General features: G+C 48.1%; 1 protein-coding gene across 4 annotated transcripts; it reads left to right on the top strand.

Moving 5' to 3' along the window:
* Positions 1 to 1,056: 1,056 nt before the first annotated feature.
* Positions 1,057 to 13,868, top strand: LOC135806360 (paired box protein Pax-1-like). Of its 4 annotated transcripts, none has more exons than XM_065320533.1 (6): positions 1,057 to 1,621; positions 3,538 to 3,703; positions 10,116 to 10,369; positions 10,628 to 11,092; positions 11,260 to 11,682; positions 11,940 to 13,868. In XM_065320533.1, the coding sequence occupies exons 1-6, from the start codon at positions 1,564 to 1,566 to the stop codon at positions 12,038 to 12,040; spliced, it is 1,467 nt and encodes a 488-aa protein (XP_065176605.1). In that variant the 5' UTR covers positions 1,057 to 1,563; the 3' UTR covers positions 12,041 to 13,868. The 4 variants fall into 4 exon arrangements, with proteins under 4 accessions (XP_065176605.1, XP_065176604.1, XP_065176606.1 ...); XM_065320532.1 differs by having other exon boundaries at positions 1,060 to 1,621; positions 11,257 to 11,682; XM_065320534.1 differs by lacking the exon at positions 1,057 to 1,621 and adding an exon at positions 1,957 to 2,255 and having other exon boundaries at positions 11,257 to 11,682.
* The last annotated feature ends 70 nt before the right edge of the window (positions 13,869 to 13,938 follow it).

Raw genomic sequence — 13,938 nt, 5'->3', positions numbered from 1 at the left:
CAAGATACGCGTTTCATCCGCTCAATGCCCTTTGGTATCTATGCTGCCAAGATCAATGATGTGCAGCGTGTACCATACCTGTAATGGCTGTATGTGTGAGGGTCTCAACCTCCGGAGATCCCAACCCTGCTACGTGCCCTGGTCCCATCCCCCAGTCGTACTCCCTCACTGCCCTCAGATCAGTCCCAGTTCCAGTGACCAGTGATCATGGGTACGGCTATGGGCCAGTATGGCCGGAGTATGGGTTACGTAAATGCACCGATGATGCTCGGGACGGGCTCACGTGACCCAGGACAATGATGCACGCAGGCCACAGAAACAACACGATGTCCAAAAGTGGAGTCGTGTAGGGCTACAGCAGTTGCTGACGCGCTGGCACGGGGCCATCAGGACGCTACTGACTGGCCGAACCAGCCCTCAAAGCCTGCTGCTGCCAGTGTCCACATCCGTCCAACAGTGTCTACACTCTACAGCCATGTACATGTATGTGACTGATGCTGTGAGTGCACCTGGCACGTGTGTGCAGTGTACTGCAGTGCAGTGTACTGCATGGAACCAGCAAGGAGAAGGAGGAGCCAATCTGAACTCTGCTGCATGTGCTCCTGCCGTAGCACTTCTCTCTTCCATTGGCATTACGGGCATGGCCATGTACATAATACATGTTCATACAGTGTACAGTGTACACTGTACACTGTACACTGTATATTGTACTGTCCATAAAGTGACAGTGATATGTGCTAGTAAGCATGGTAAGCAGCAGTGGGTATCCATGGTCTCTCTATCCGCACAGCACATCAGTCATCACTGCACACACTACACCAGTCCACTGAGCCCATCCACCATCATGCATTGGCAGCACAGTGTTCGGTATCATGAACACACTGCACTGCGTGACCCGCGAGCGTACCTTCCTTCCACTGAGTCTGTTCTTAGTTGGCGCAGTAATAGCGGTATGGCTGTCTTAGTTAGGTAGAACTAGCACTAGCACAGTGGCAGCACTCTGACACAGTCCCAGTGATATTCACTAACTCTCACTCTCAGCTCGTTGTCACGCTTGGTGCGTTCTGACATAGAGTTAGTGTGTTTTTACGGTGCATTTCAGAGTGTGTGCATGCGTGTTGCTACCTACCGTCATCGCCGGATAGACGAACGACACCAACATCGTCCGTGCTCGGCGTGAACTTCTGGGATTAAATTTCCAAGTTCAGCCTCAAGTTTAGCCTCTCCCCCTTTGACGCGGCTTGACAGTTTAGCCCTACTAGCAGTAGCAGCAGTCACGACCTGCACTGACAACTCATGTTCGTCTGTTGACGACGTTGGGGAAGGGAGGTCCTTCCAGCACCACTAACCTAGAGACTTAGCGTTTATGGTCAGTGACAGTAGTGGAGTGTAGTGCAGTATAGTGCATTACTAGTAGTAGCAATACTAGTGATCATTGATAGTAATAGTGTGCACAAGCACTGTGTTCTCCTCGAGCAGCACTTAGCGAGCTTAGGCCCAGACCACTTCAATGTATTTAGACATACCACTCACTGAGTAAGAGGTGAAAGAAATAACATTTTGATGGACAACACTATCGAAGCCAACAGTCCCAAGGAAGAGGACCAGGCCGACTTGGCGGGTAAGTCATTTCAGAGAATCTGCGCTTTCGTGATTTCAAATCGGTTGCTCGAGTACATCATTCGTCTATATGCTGGCGCGGGGTGTACAGCTTTTCAAACGCAACTTAGGCTCATGATCGCCGTTGCGTGTGTAAACTAAGAGGTTTTTAAGTAGGTCCTCTTGAGTCTACGCAGTACCATCTACCGTGGGTAGTTGCGCGGTCGATGGCCCAGCTAGCTTTCGAGGACGCCCGTGGCCACGACATGATCGCTGCGCTTGGTTTTCCTCTCCCAGGATCGAGTCAGGAGTCCTTTGATTTTTTCCCTACATTATGGATGAACAGACCGAGGTGGAGCTCAGAATTTGGTTCGACTCGCTCCTCTGCGCTCCGCTAGAGCTGATCGAGACACAATCAACTGTGCATGCGTTACGGCTACTAGCTTATGAGTATTTCATAATTCTCAGCTTCATCGCCTCACCTCGGAGAAGACTTGAGGGTACCTGTGTGCTGCCCAGGTCAAGGTGTCATCCAGCACACCACTCAGTGCTCTCGGCTCCAGTGCACTCAGCGCATACTTCTACTCTAGCTTTTCAGCCCTAGGAGATCTGCGGCATGGAGATGTGTGACATCATAACCTCAACGTCCATCACAGGTACACCTTTCTTGTTTCAGTGCGTGTGTGCTAGATGCTTGAGTAGCGTTCTGTGAGGAAGGGAGGCTGTTTCGTCTCTTTCACTTCCAACCCGAACAGTCCACAAAACATTTTGTTAAAAGGAAATAGTATTGGCTGCGATCTGTAACAGATAAATTGTAGTATTCGCTTGGGGCCTTGTAGATACTCACTGTACACGGCGACTAGTAACGTGCACTTCCTCTGCTTGCCTGTTGGCGCGTAACTTGGTGATACAGTGATACAGTGATAGTGCCATAGTGGTGTGAGCAGCGAGTAGTCAGTGCTGGTTCGTGTCGTTCTCAGTTTGCTGTGCTAAAGTGAAGGTGCACATTACCCCACCTTCCAAGCTTCTTTGCCACCGAAGCAGCAGCAGTGTGTGCGCGGGTGCGCGGTGTGCGTGTGCGAATTGTGTGGTGCGGTGTGTATGTTGAAGTTCGTGCTGATACTGATTAGCTCAGCACGTGCGGTGCTACTCTACAAAACTCATTCTGGCAAACAGCTGGCGCAGAGGCACCAGCACACTGAGCAAAGAGGACTTCAGTCGAGAGCACTGTTACTCCACTGGCAAGGGCAGCTTACTGCTATGGCCCGCTAATACTAGTACTAGTACTAGACTGGTGCGGAGAGTTCTTGCAATATCCTCCAACTGCCTCTCATGCGGTAGCCCGTCACTTACCACCAGCGGCTGCACATATTGCAAGTAATTATCGTATTAGGAGAACTGACCAGCTTCGCATACAGACTGATGATAGACGGCCTCGGATATCCAGATTCAAACTACTTATAAAGTCATTCGTATACTCATCAGGTCTCTCTGCTCGTCACGCTGGTTGTATCGTGAGGAAACCTTTCGTCAATCAATTCAACCCATTGAGTTACTCGCCTGGAGAAGAGCAGCAGAGTACATAACATACGTTACATAGCTACCTGTACCTACTTCCAACGGCGTTGCGTGCGCGCGTGTGTGTCCATCATCGTCCTCCTTCATGTACGGAACAGCAGAGAACGAATGGGGTGCGTCACTATTGCCGTCGAAAATGGTCGAATTGAACATTGCTTTTGCACCGACTATCTCTGCTAAAGATTTCCACTGGCTGTTATTCTCAGACTTACTCTCACCATTGTGATATCCGGTTATCCGGTAGTTGTGTTTCTGACTGGGAATACACGTACAGTATTATGCGTCTTTCAATTTGACTAGGTGATCAGATCGGACTAAGCATTTGCTTTGTCTATGTGTGTACTATTCGATTCTGTTCAGGACAAAACGGCGTCAACCAGCTTGGCGGAGTGTATGTAAACGGAAGACCGCTACCCGATGCAATCCGCAGGAGAATCATCGAACTGGCACACAATGGCGTTCGGCCGTGTGACATAAGCAGACAATTGCGAGTTTCTCATGGATGTGTCAGCAAGATACTAGGAAGGTAAGCAGTGTAACATATACATGTACATGTATATGACATGTACTAGCAAGAGTATAACCCGGGGGGGGGGGGATTATAATTCTTGCTAGTACATGTAACCATTACCATCGACATTGACCAGCATCCCTGCTGAATTGATGAAAGAATTAACGTTCGCAGCGGGTGAAATATGAAAATCTTTGTGGGAGTCATTGGATGTGATTCTTTGCACTTGTCCCCACATACTTGTAGTTCGCTATGGACCCGATGATCCGTTAGCATAAAACAGGACTTCACCTGCTCTGCATACTTTGTGGAGGATGATGAGACTTCCAGCAGTGGACTCTAAATATGGAGATACAATGGGAGTATTTCTATTGCACAACATAAGTAGGCGACCCCACGCTGGCTCCATGGCAGGTGCACCTTGTCAATATAGATGATAAATGCAAACAGCCTTTTTCCTCAAATACAAGGGAGACATCACTTCCAAACAGTTCCTTCTGTTATTTACCTGGGCTAGGCTACACTACTGGAGTACTACACTATTATGTACAGTACATGTACATCTGATGTAGCAGTGCAGTCAGGCGACAGGTGCAGAAGACGTTCAGCCAGTTTTTTTACTTTAAATTGCTGCTGAATACGTGACAGACGTTTGACTACGGCCATAGTGCTAGTGGTATGTAGACACACAAGAGTAGAATGATTGTTCTAGTTGTAGAAGTGTTCGTGCTATGTTGTATGTTGTGCAACAGTGCACCCAAGCAGCATGTTCTTGCATGGTACTCTCACAACTGTACACCCACTCATAGAGCAAAACAACCTTGACTTTAGTCTCTGCAAAGGAGTAGTAGGTGTAATCCTGAATGATCTTTTCAGCGTACATGTAGTGCTAGTGTTCAACGTACATGTGGTGCTAGTGTTGGTGCTGGTAGTGACTTCGTGGTGACTAGCGTGCGTGCTGCGGATACATAATCAGTGTATTCATGCTGCCTTACCTTCCTTCCTCACATTGTGCACGCTAGGTGAAGAATGGGTTCATTCTTACAAAGGCACACTTTAGATTGCTAGACTTGGAATAGTGGACAGCACATAATTGATTGTTTGTCCTGGAAGTAGAATCTCCGGTCCTAATTCACCTTTTCAACACAGCACTATTCTGGAGTCTCCGCCGCGTGTACCATACGTTCACATGTACATGCGAGTACAGACATTCAGTGGATTCCCGGTCAGCACACACATGTATCTCTGAGGTGTATTCCTTCCCCACATCTGCCATCCATCACTCACCAGTGGGCCTATTGAACTAACTTGGCCTTGGCTAGCCTAGGGTACTGTAGAGTGTAGTAGCGTAGGCCTTGCCACTGCCCCTGCACAGTGCACGTGTGCGTCGTCTGCTGGGTGCAATCGCTGCTTTCTTTGCTCTTTTCCGGTGCGTTTTCTTGTCCGTCCTGGTGGCCATATTACGCAAGGTTCCGGTGTGTTTGCTCTGCGCACATGTTCTCATGTGTTGTTCTCCACCACTCTCTGCCAGTGGCAGCAGTGGCAGCAGTGGCAGCTGGTCGATCTAGATCACTATGATCACTGACTGCTAGCAATGATTATGTTCTCGTAAGCCAGTAAGGTGCAGCGTGTAGGACGTGTTCTGTCAACATGGAGCCCAATAGACAGACCCGTTGCCGTGTTGGAAATGGGGAAAAAATGATTCTGGGCAAAACGTTGTTCTAGAGAGTAGACTGTGGAGTATGCTCACGTGATCAGCGACGACAGTCTATGGTGGCCTCGTGCCCTCCGCTATTTCGGACTTCATTAGAACCATGCAATCATACACTAGTATTGTGTGTGCCAGTGGGTGGACGTCGTTTATCCGCACAATACTCGTGACATACTAGTAGTCGTACGCTTCACACAGAGCATGATGTTCCCATGGCACATGGATGTATTTTTCCTGTTGAATGTTGAGGGTTTACAGCATTGAGAGTGCGTGACCGTCCTGACTAAAAGGTAGTGTAATAACATGGATCTGTAGACTCTGTCACTTGGACAGTACATGAACACCACCTTTGCGAAAGGTAGATTTCCAGGAATAGAACAGTGCAGTTCCTAGTAACGACTGCAGTGGTGCTCTAAGTCTAACTCTAACTCTAAGGTAGTTTTTCGTAGCAGTTCAAAGTCTAGAATTTTGTGCGTGCGCGCGTGTGTGGAGCTCTCTCGCATGACAGCGTGCCCTTGGCCTGGGCTTGGGCTGGAGTGATGTCAGTCGCCGCGTCAATGTCGTGTGTACGTGTAGCTATCTTTGAAAAAGGGCATGTGTGCTACTGCTACTACTAGTGCTAGCAGCAGCGCAAGTGGTGGCTTGTGTGGGGGGGGGGGGGAGACTCCTCTGCAAGTGGCCAGGTGTTCGAGAAGTAATTAGTTAGCTCTAATAAACTGGACGTTACTGGACACTAAACTGTGTACTGATGTAGGGCACTTAGCAAGAGGAGCACGCATTACTGTCAAGTGGTCTCCATTGTTTCAGATCGTCAAGGGCCCCTTCTTCAGGATTCAATGGCCTCCTTATCGATCTTACGCACTCACCCATGCGTGACCGATTGAAGTGGGTCTCTGTTTCAAATTCAAACCGTGCTACCATGGCGCCACGCGTTGCCAAGATTAGATCTGAATGGCACAGTATGCGACTGTAGACGTGATACGCTAGAGGCACTGTGCAAGAAGTTAGTTGGAACCATGACTACCCTCAGCCAGCACGCATGACGTAGTAGACTGTAATTCTGTGAATGTGGCGGCGGCATTGGTGGAGCTTGGTCATGCGTGCACGTAATTTTGAAAGTGGAATTGAACCAATTGCCGCCAATGTCGGTTAGAACAGAGAAGGATGAGGTCACCGCACACGGTCACGGGTCAGCTCAGCGTAATGAAACTAATTCTGGTTATGGGGTGATCCAGTCCACATCCAACTGGAGTGTATGTGCTGAGACTCAGTGAGAGTGGTTGACTACAATTGTGTAGGCAGATGTACAATGTTGAACTGATGCGTTGTGCGTGCATAGCATCCTACGCTACCAGTAAGCAATTCTACTTTTGTTGAGTTTGGAACCATGTGAATAGCTGCATGGTCATCCGGCCACAATAGCGTTCTGCCAGACGGTGTATCTCTGGAAGCTGTGATGATTACAGCTATCCTGTCATAGTGCTGGGGTTATCCATACAATCATGATTGTAATTATCGTTCTGAACCTGGACCCTTTCAGGAAGATATCATTCAGAAACGCTGGTATTGGCTGTACATACTGGGACTTGAGTTGGCGAACATCCCTGTCCAATGGTCTGTGTGCCATGTGCCGTCTTTGGTGTGCCAAGGGTGATGAGGTCGAGGGGCGGACTTGGGGCCAAATGTCGGAAGTGTGCAGGAAGTCAGAGAGACCAGTCACAGTTTCAGCTGGCCACCTACTGCCACGAGGGAAACACCACTACGATCACCCCACCAAGACTGAGAAGACTGAGAAGACTGAGGGTTGCCATTGTCGTACTGTTCTCTTTTTAAATGTTACACTCTGTGCAATTTGTTTCCCCGCTGTCAGGCGGTGATAGCTGATAGAGAAAGTGGGGAAGCAAACTACGCATACACAGGTTTCCCCCGGGCCCGCAGTGGGCAGTGGGCAGCGGGCAGTGGGCAGCACTTGCACCCGGTACCCTCCAGTCAAGCAGGAACATGCTGCAGCCATCATGACACTGTAGCCTGTAGGCTGTAGCTCACAGTCTGTCAGTGGACACCTGCAGGCAGTGCAGGGCCCAGCGGCAGCGACAGAAATATACCGGAGTCAGAGCGCTGGACAGACTGCAGACATACATGTAACACATGACTGTGTGTATTGCAAACAGGATGAACGGCTTGTACGTCGTTGTATCAATGCATTTTACTTTTGGTTGGTCAGTCCCTGCGCTGGGCTGATGGTAGTCCACAACAAGCGGATGCCTACATCTTCATCGGACGCTAGACCTGCTGCCGGATGTGTCTCTCTCCCTAGTACCTACTCCCAGCGGAACTACTAATGATTGTTGCAACTCCGAGCAAGTCCCAGCACTAATCGCGTCCATGGATCACTAGTAGGCTGTGTATCTTACTTGTACATGTATGGATGTACGATACGTACTGGTATACAAGAAGTTACTTTTAGTACGAAGAAGGATCGAACGGAGAAAACATAACAACGAACTACGGGTACATGTAGCTTCGGATGCAAGTCAGATTTATCCGGAACAATGGACACTGATTATGCAGCGATGTACTGGGCAGGTGCATAGGCAGATGCAACGAACATGCAGTGTACTGATGCGGCGGGTTCGTCACTTCTTCTGCAATCACAACATTGCAGTGTTCTGACTTCTGTCCAGCAATCAGCGCTGTGCATCGTGCAACACAATTCAGAATTCTACATTGTACTGAGCTTTGGCTGCTCCTCTCTTCCTTCCTGTTGAATTTCGTCGCAAGCCGGCACACAGTACTGTTGAAGTTTCGGCACAACTACATTGTACATGTGAATGCGATGCAATAATCGGACTAAGATTCGTTATAGCTCAACAGAATCTGAGCACAATCATTTCCTCCAACATGTAAACACGTCCATACATGTACCTGTTTCGCTCTTGGATGCCGTTGAATCGTAGTCAGTCCGACACAGAGCACTGTGTGTACCCCGGGGCTGAGATACAGTGCTTCGTCTGCACTGATTGCGAAAATAATTATGTCGCTTGGCACCAACGCAGATTGCACGGACTGACTGACTGACTGACTGACTGACTGTAGCTGTGAATGTGGTCAACGACTAGTCGACTGTAGTCTAAAGTGGCCACTAATCAGGGAACAGAGTGCTAGAGTGCGGGTTTAATGCTGGGACATCTGGTCAGATCCCGTCCGGTGGTAAAGACTGCCTTTACTGACACCACCGCATGTACAGCCTGTTCGACTACACACACACACACACACACACACACACACACACACAAACACACACACACACACACACACACAGACGAACGCACACACACAGACGAACGCACGCACACGCACACACTTCACTGGTAATGGAAAGCTGTAGAGCTCCTTCATACTGACCAAAATATGTCAGAATTATTATGGCGACACAGTCACGTCAAGATCACCGAAGTTCTCCTGTCTTGACGTTTACTACTAATTATTACTTGGCAGCACATGGCAGCAGTGTCTACAGGCAGTGTAGTGTATGTAGTGTTGAACTGAGAATACGACCATTCCTTGGGTCAGACATTGGGGTATCGTGTGCTACTGTGTAATCACAGAACTGGCCATGGATGTTAGTGGTTGGAATGAAAGCGCATGACAACGCGTTCATACCACACTTTCAGTCGATGCGATGAGTCACTGCGAGCATTAGTACAGTAGTGCATTATAAGACTATTGACTATGGTGTGCATAGGTGCCTCATGATAATGATTTCAATAGTAGATCACCCCCACTTAGAGTAACCCTTCTACATCATGATTGTGATGCTGGACATTGGTACTAAGTCACCTCCAGTAACGAGTTACGTTACAGGCACTTGTACAAATGTCAGGGACGCCTTTGCCTTTCAGTATGGGACGGTGCGGCAAAATGCGATGGTGAATGGTTTGGAAATCTCCAAGTCTACCCTCACTTACTCATCTGATTTATCAGATAGATACACACTACACATCACACTATATGTCATGTACATTACTAAACACACTGAGTGACTCCCAATGGATTTGGACATTTCTGGCGTCACCTGTGTGATTGTGGCTTGAGCACCTGAGAAAGACCCCGTTAGAGCAGTAGCTGTCATTGTCTTTCTAATCAACAGGTCGCCTGCAACTCTTACCAAATACCGGTACATGTACTTGCGGTCTATGAATCCACACAGCTCTCATTCACATGCCCAGTAGTAGCCAGTAGCGCAGTGGTATCAAAACAAACAAACATCTAAAGCATTGAAACCCAGTGCTTGTGTATGACTGATATGAAGTATTCAATTAGTTACATACTAGTAATCGGCGTGAAGCTGGCAAGCTGCCCCCTTGGCCTTGGCCATACCGAGTCACATAAGACTCACATAGTAAAAGAGCAACATCTTTGGGCATGATTGAGGGAAGGTAGCTACATGCATTGTACATCTTTGTGAATGCCTACTGTACATGATGCACAACACTTAGAGGAGAATGACCACCCGATGGGGAGGTTCTGTTTTCCACCACCATCACAGATCATGCAGGCACTGAACGCATAGTACTGCATCAAGAGTCCATAATTCTACCTGGAGACTGGAGTCTTGATGGCACATAGTACTAGTAATAATAACGTTACTTACCCAGTCGAACTAACACACTTCGTTGTTGTTATGCGGTTGTTGCCTTTGACCCTGTTTTGCAGATATTATGAAACCGGTAGCATCAAACCAGGCGTGATCGGCGGCAGCAAACCCAAGGTAGCCACACCATCAGTCGTGCAAAAGATCGAGGAGTACAAGACGAACAATCCCAGCATGTTTGCATGGGAGATCCGAGACAAATTACTCACGGAACATGTGTGCGACAAGAAGAACGTCCCGTCGGTTAGTAGCATCAACAGAATTGTACGGAATCGAACGCAGAAGAAAGTTCCTCAGCTGATGTCACACTTGAATGGTAAGGTGATTCACAAGCTGCTTCAGCTCAGTGTAGCTGACGTTATGTCAGGATATCACTATAAATATTATAATCAATTTCAAAATTCCATACTGAGAACTACCAATCGCAAGAAACTTGTTGGGCTATATAGTATATATACTGCACAGTTCTCATCTCCATACACTGTGCCATGATGCCACATGATTGGACGTTTGCAATGTACTTGCCCTATGGGATTGTTCCTGATCACGTGTGATCTATCCTATGTACATGTAGGTTCAGTGTGTGAAGAGGGCAAGATGGATAACTATGTTCATCCTTACGACCCAATGCTGGGAAGCTATTCGAACAACTCACTCGTTTCGCATGTTGGGCCACCACCAGTACAGGGTCATATGACCACCATGGCAGCAGGCAAGGCCGGTGCTGGTCGATACCAGCAGAACGGTGTACCCATCCCGGAGCAACAGAACGGCTACAATGGCATGAACAGCCTGGGCGTGTTGTCGCCAAACTCCTCGTCCCACATGCCACCCATGCACACGCTCTACCCGAGCCATGTGTTCAGCTACATGCAAGCGCAGCCAGCACTGACCAGCATGGCAGGTATGATGCCAGGGGCAACAGCCACAGCAACTCCTGTTATCAGCAGCATGGGACATTCACCTGAATTCAGCCAACGCGACTGGGGCCCACTGGACACACCACAAGCCAGCAGCGAAGAAACTAATGGCGATCAAGGTAAGATCACATGATTCCTACTCGGACGAGATGATCTATACTAACCCGCTCACCACAGCCTGACTGTTATGTTTGTTAGTAAACTGTTTACTGTTGGAACTCCACGACAACTTTATTACGTTATTATGACAAAATGTTTGTCTACTACTATCTTTTCTGTGCAGCAGAACTTGTGAATGGTCTGAACCATGGAGACATGATGACTGTTCAAGGCTTCTCAGATCATAATGTCCAGCCATGTCAAACACCGGACAACCTCGTGCAAACGGAGAGTCCTGAATCGCCCAGCAATACGGACCACCTGAACAAGGAGATTGCAGGGGAAAACCCCTCCCTGAACCCGCTCAGTCAGTACAGTATGATTCAGACCTCTTCAGGCCTGTCCGTGATCGACCCATATGCAGCTCATAACCAGTTCAGTATGGCCATGACTTATCCCATGAATGGCTTGCCCAACGGTGCTTCCCATGGAAACGGCATGCCCGAAGTTTCATCCCCGCTGCCTGTTCACATGGCCGGTCAGTTCCCCACATCCTCCACTGCAAATTTACTTCTGAACATGGATAACAAGACGTGGCCAGCACCATTCGGTAAGTGTGTAGTCAGCCAGGTGTCTGCATTTTGATATACATGTACATGTACATGTATATCAGGACCAATATCGGCCCTGCAGCCTGGGGCTCTGCTTTCCTGTTGCCATGGTGACCTGGGACTGTCTAGTGATGCCCATACTACATGTTGAGTTATGTCTGCATGATGATCAGATACTGCATTCTCCTGGCCGATTGCAACACCTACTAAACTGGTCTATGTATTTCCTTGTGTTTCTGATCGCTGCTCTGTACAGACAACCAGACGCACATGCCAAGTAGTCCGGCCCAAGCGTTGAGTTCAGCCGAACACCAGCATAGCATCCTGAGCAGCCAACTGGTGGATGTGCGTCAGTAAAGCCAATCCGTGCTACATCAGGTCCACTGGAACCGGTCCGGTTGGTCAGGTCATTACCGGGCCAACTGTTTGACCACCAGCACGTGCTTCCTACTGTGGAGGACGTGTGTACCCACGATATCGTACACAAACTGTATGAAAGGCCGTATTACCACTGGCCCAAGGCTACTACGGATAAGTAAGGACACTTCCGGACTGCGTCCATCAGTCCTGTACACTAACATCACCGTGTCCTCTCAAGCCGCCTGATACAAGTCATGGCATATTGCGTGCAGCTGGCTGCCAAGCCTTGATTCTCCTTGATCTCGTCCAAATGAGAACACCACAGCCTCTCTGCCTCAGCACTGCACACTAAGAGCACCATCACCGTGTGTGTGCTGTGCACCACCAATTGCAAGAAGCCGAGAAGCGCTACGCCAGCACTGTAAGCACAACACTGTCCCACAGCTCCCCCCCCCCCCCCTCGCCCCTCGCCCCCTCCCAGCCCTCCTCCTATCCTGCACTCTACAATATCCATATTCATGTTGAGTCAGTCGAGAAAACAAGTATGACAACTGAGATAAAAATTCCTTGCTGTACGCTATATCCAACACACGTTGTGTCAGTCACTTGTTTTGGTAATTCCACACACCCACATTTAGTTTGCAGAACCATGACAATGGTAACTTGAGATGTCCATGCTACTTTTGGCGGATGCAGTTAATGGGATTTCGGTCTTTGACCTCTTCGTGGTGGGTCTGATCTACTCACCTCCCACCGCTTAGGAGCTGCATCTGCGCCTTGATCCTAGATGATGGTGGCGTTCCTACGGATGCGGGAAAACCGTGAAATGGTTTTGTTTTTTCTGTGCGGCATTCCAATGACTCTGAGAGACAAGAAACCAACCATGGTTCATGTCTGTCCCTGACAGTCTCTCATAGGCCTTTTCACAGAAACAAGGCTTGCAAATTCATATCCAGCTGCTGGTGCTTTCTGCACGGTTACAAATCACGCACTCACTTCACACCACTATGCCATATTTATGTTATGGTCTCCTTTCAGGGATCCTGCATCTTGTCTTTTCTAAATTGGCTTTGGCGTTCGGTGACTTGCTTCATGATTCTTCTCAGATGATATATCTTATCATTCTTATGTGATCGATTTTTTTTAAATTTGATATTCCCCTCCTCCTTGTTAATAGTGAGGATGACAACCCTAGAGTCCAGTCATAAAGCTGAATAGAAATCCTGTACATGGTACAAAACTACCCCATGTTTGCCTTTCCCAGCCTGATACATCTGAATATACTGAAAGTGACCCCAATCTCTCATTTCAAAGTCTAGAGTTTGTTTTCAAATTAAGGCAAAGTTCCGCCGAGTCAGTAGTAGTAGAATTTATAGAATTTATTAATTGATAGGGAAAGCCTTGCCACAGTTCATTGTACATACACCATTCCAGCGTTTATACGTCGTCATCTGTACTCAATCACTAGGTATGGTATATTCTATTTTACTTCGCCAGAATGAACAGGCATTGCTGCCTCAGTTCTTGCCTGGACAAGTGGATTGTCCAAGCTCTCACAAAAGGACGAAGAGGTGCCATACAAATTGCTGTACATAATATCGCAGTGCTGTTGCTGCAGTTCGTCGTGCTTATAGCCAAGCTACTGCGGCTGTCTGCCTTGATCCTTACTCGTCTGCTGATCATGCACTAAGATTGTTGTTTAATCAAGTCCAGTTTCTTTTCATTTGAACAATCAATCTGGTCTAATTCAATTCAATCGTTTCCCGCAATTTCCCATTTCCCGCAATGAGCTCCTTAATACCAAGAATATACTTTCAAAACCTGACTGACTTGACTATCTCTATCCAGTGCTGTGATCGCAGAGTTTCATTACATGGCATGGTCCAAAACTAACT

Source organism: Sycon ciliatum, chromosome 1 (assembly GCF_964019385.1).
Source record: "Sycon ciliatum chromosome 1, ocSycCili1.1, whole genome shotgun sequence".
NCBI classification, from domain to species: Eukaryota; Metazoa; Porifera; class Calcarea; order Leucosolenida; family Sycettidae; genus Sycon; species Sycon ciliatum.
The sequence above is the reverse complement of the archived record's forward strand: the minus strand, read 5'-3'. Positions and strand labels throughout refer to the sequence as shown.

What these genes read in the sequence shown, in the direction of transcription:
- LOC135806360 (XM_065320532.1), top strand. Translation starts at nt 1,564, where the DNA reads ATGGACAACACTATCGAAGCCAACAGTCCCAAGGAAGAGGACCAGGCC. An exon ending in GCTGATGTCACACTTGAATG is followed by an intron (nt 10,370 to 10,627) that starts GTAAGGTGATTC and finishes ATGTACATGTAG; the next exon opens with GTTCAGTGTGTGAAGAGGGC. An exon ending in AGAAACTAATGGCGATCAAG is followed by an intron (nt 11,093 to 11,256) that starts GTAAGATCACAT and finishes TTTTCTGTGCAG; the next exon opens with CAGAACTTGTGAATGGTCTG.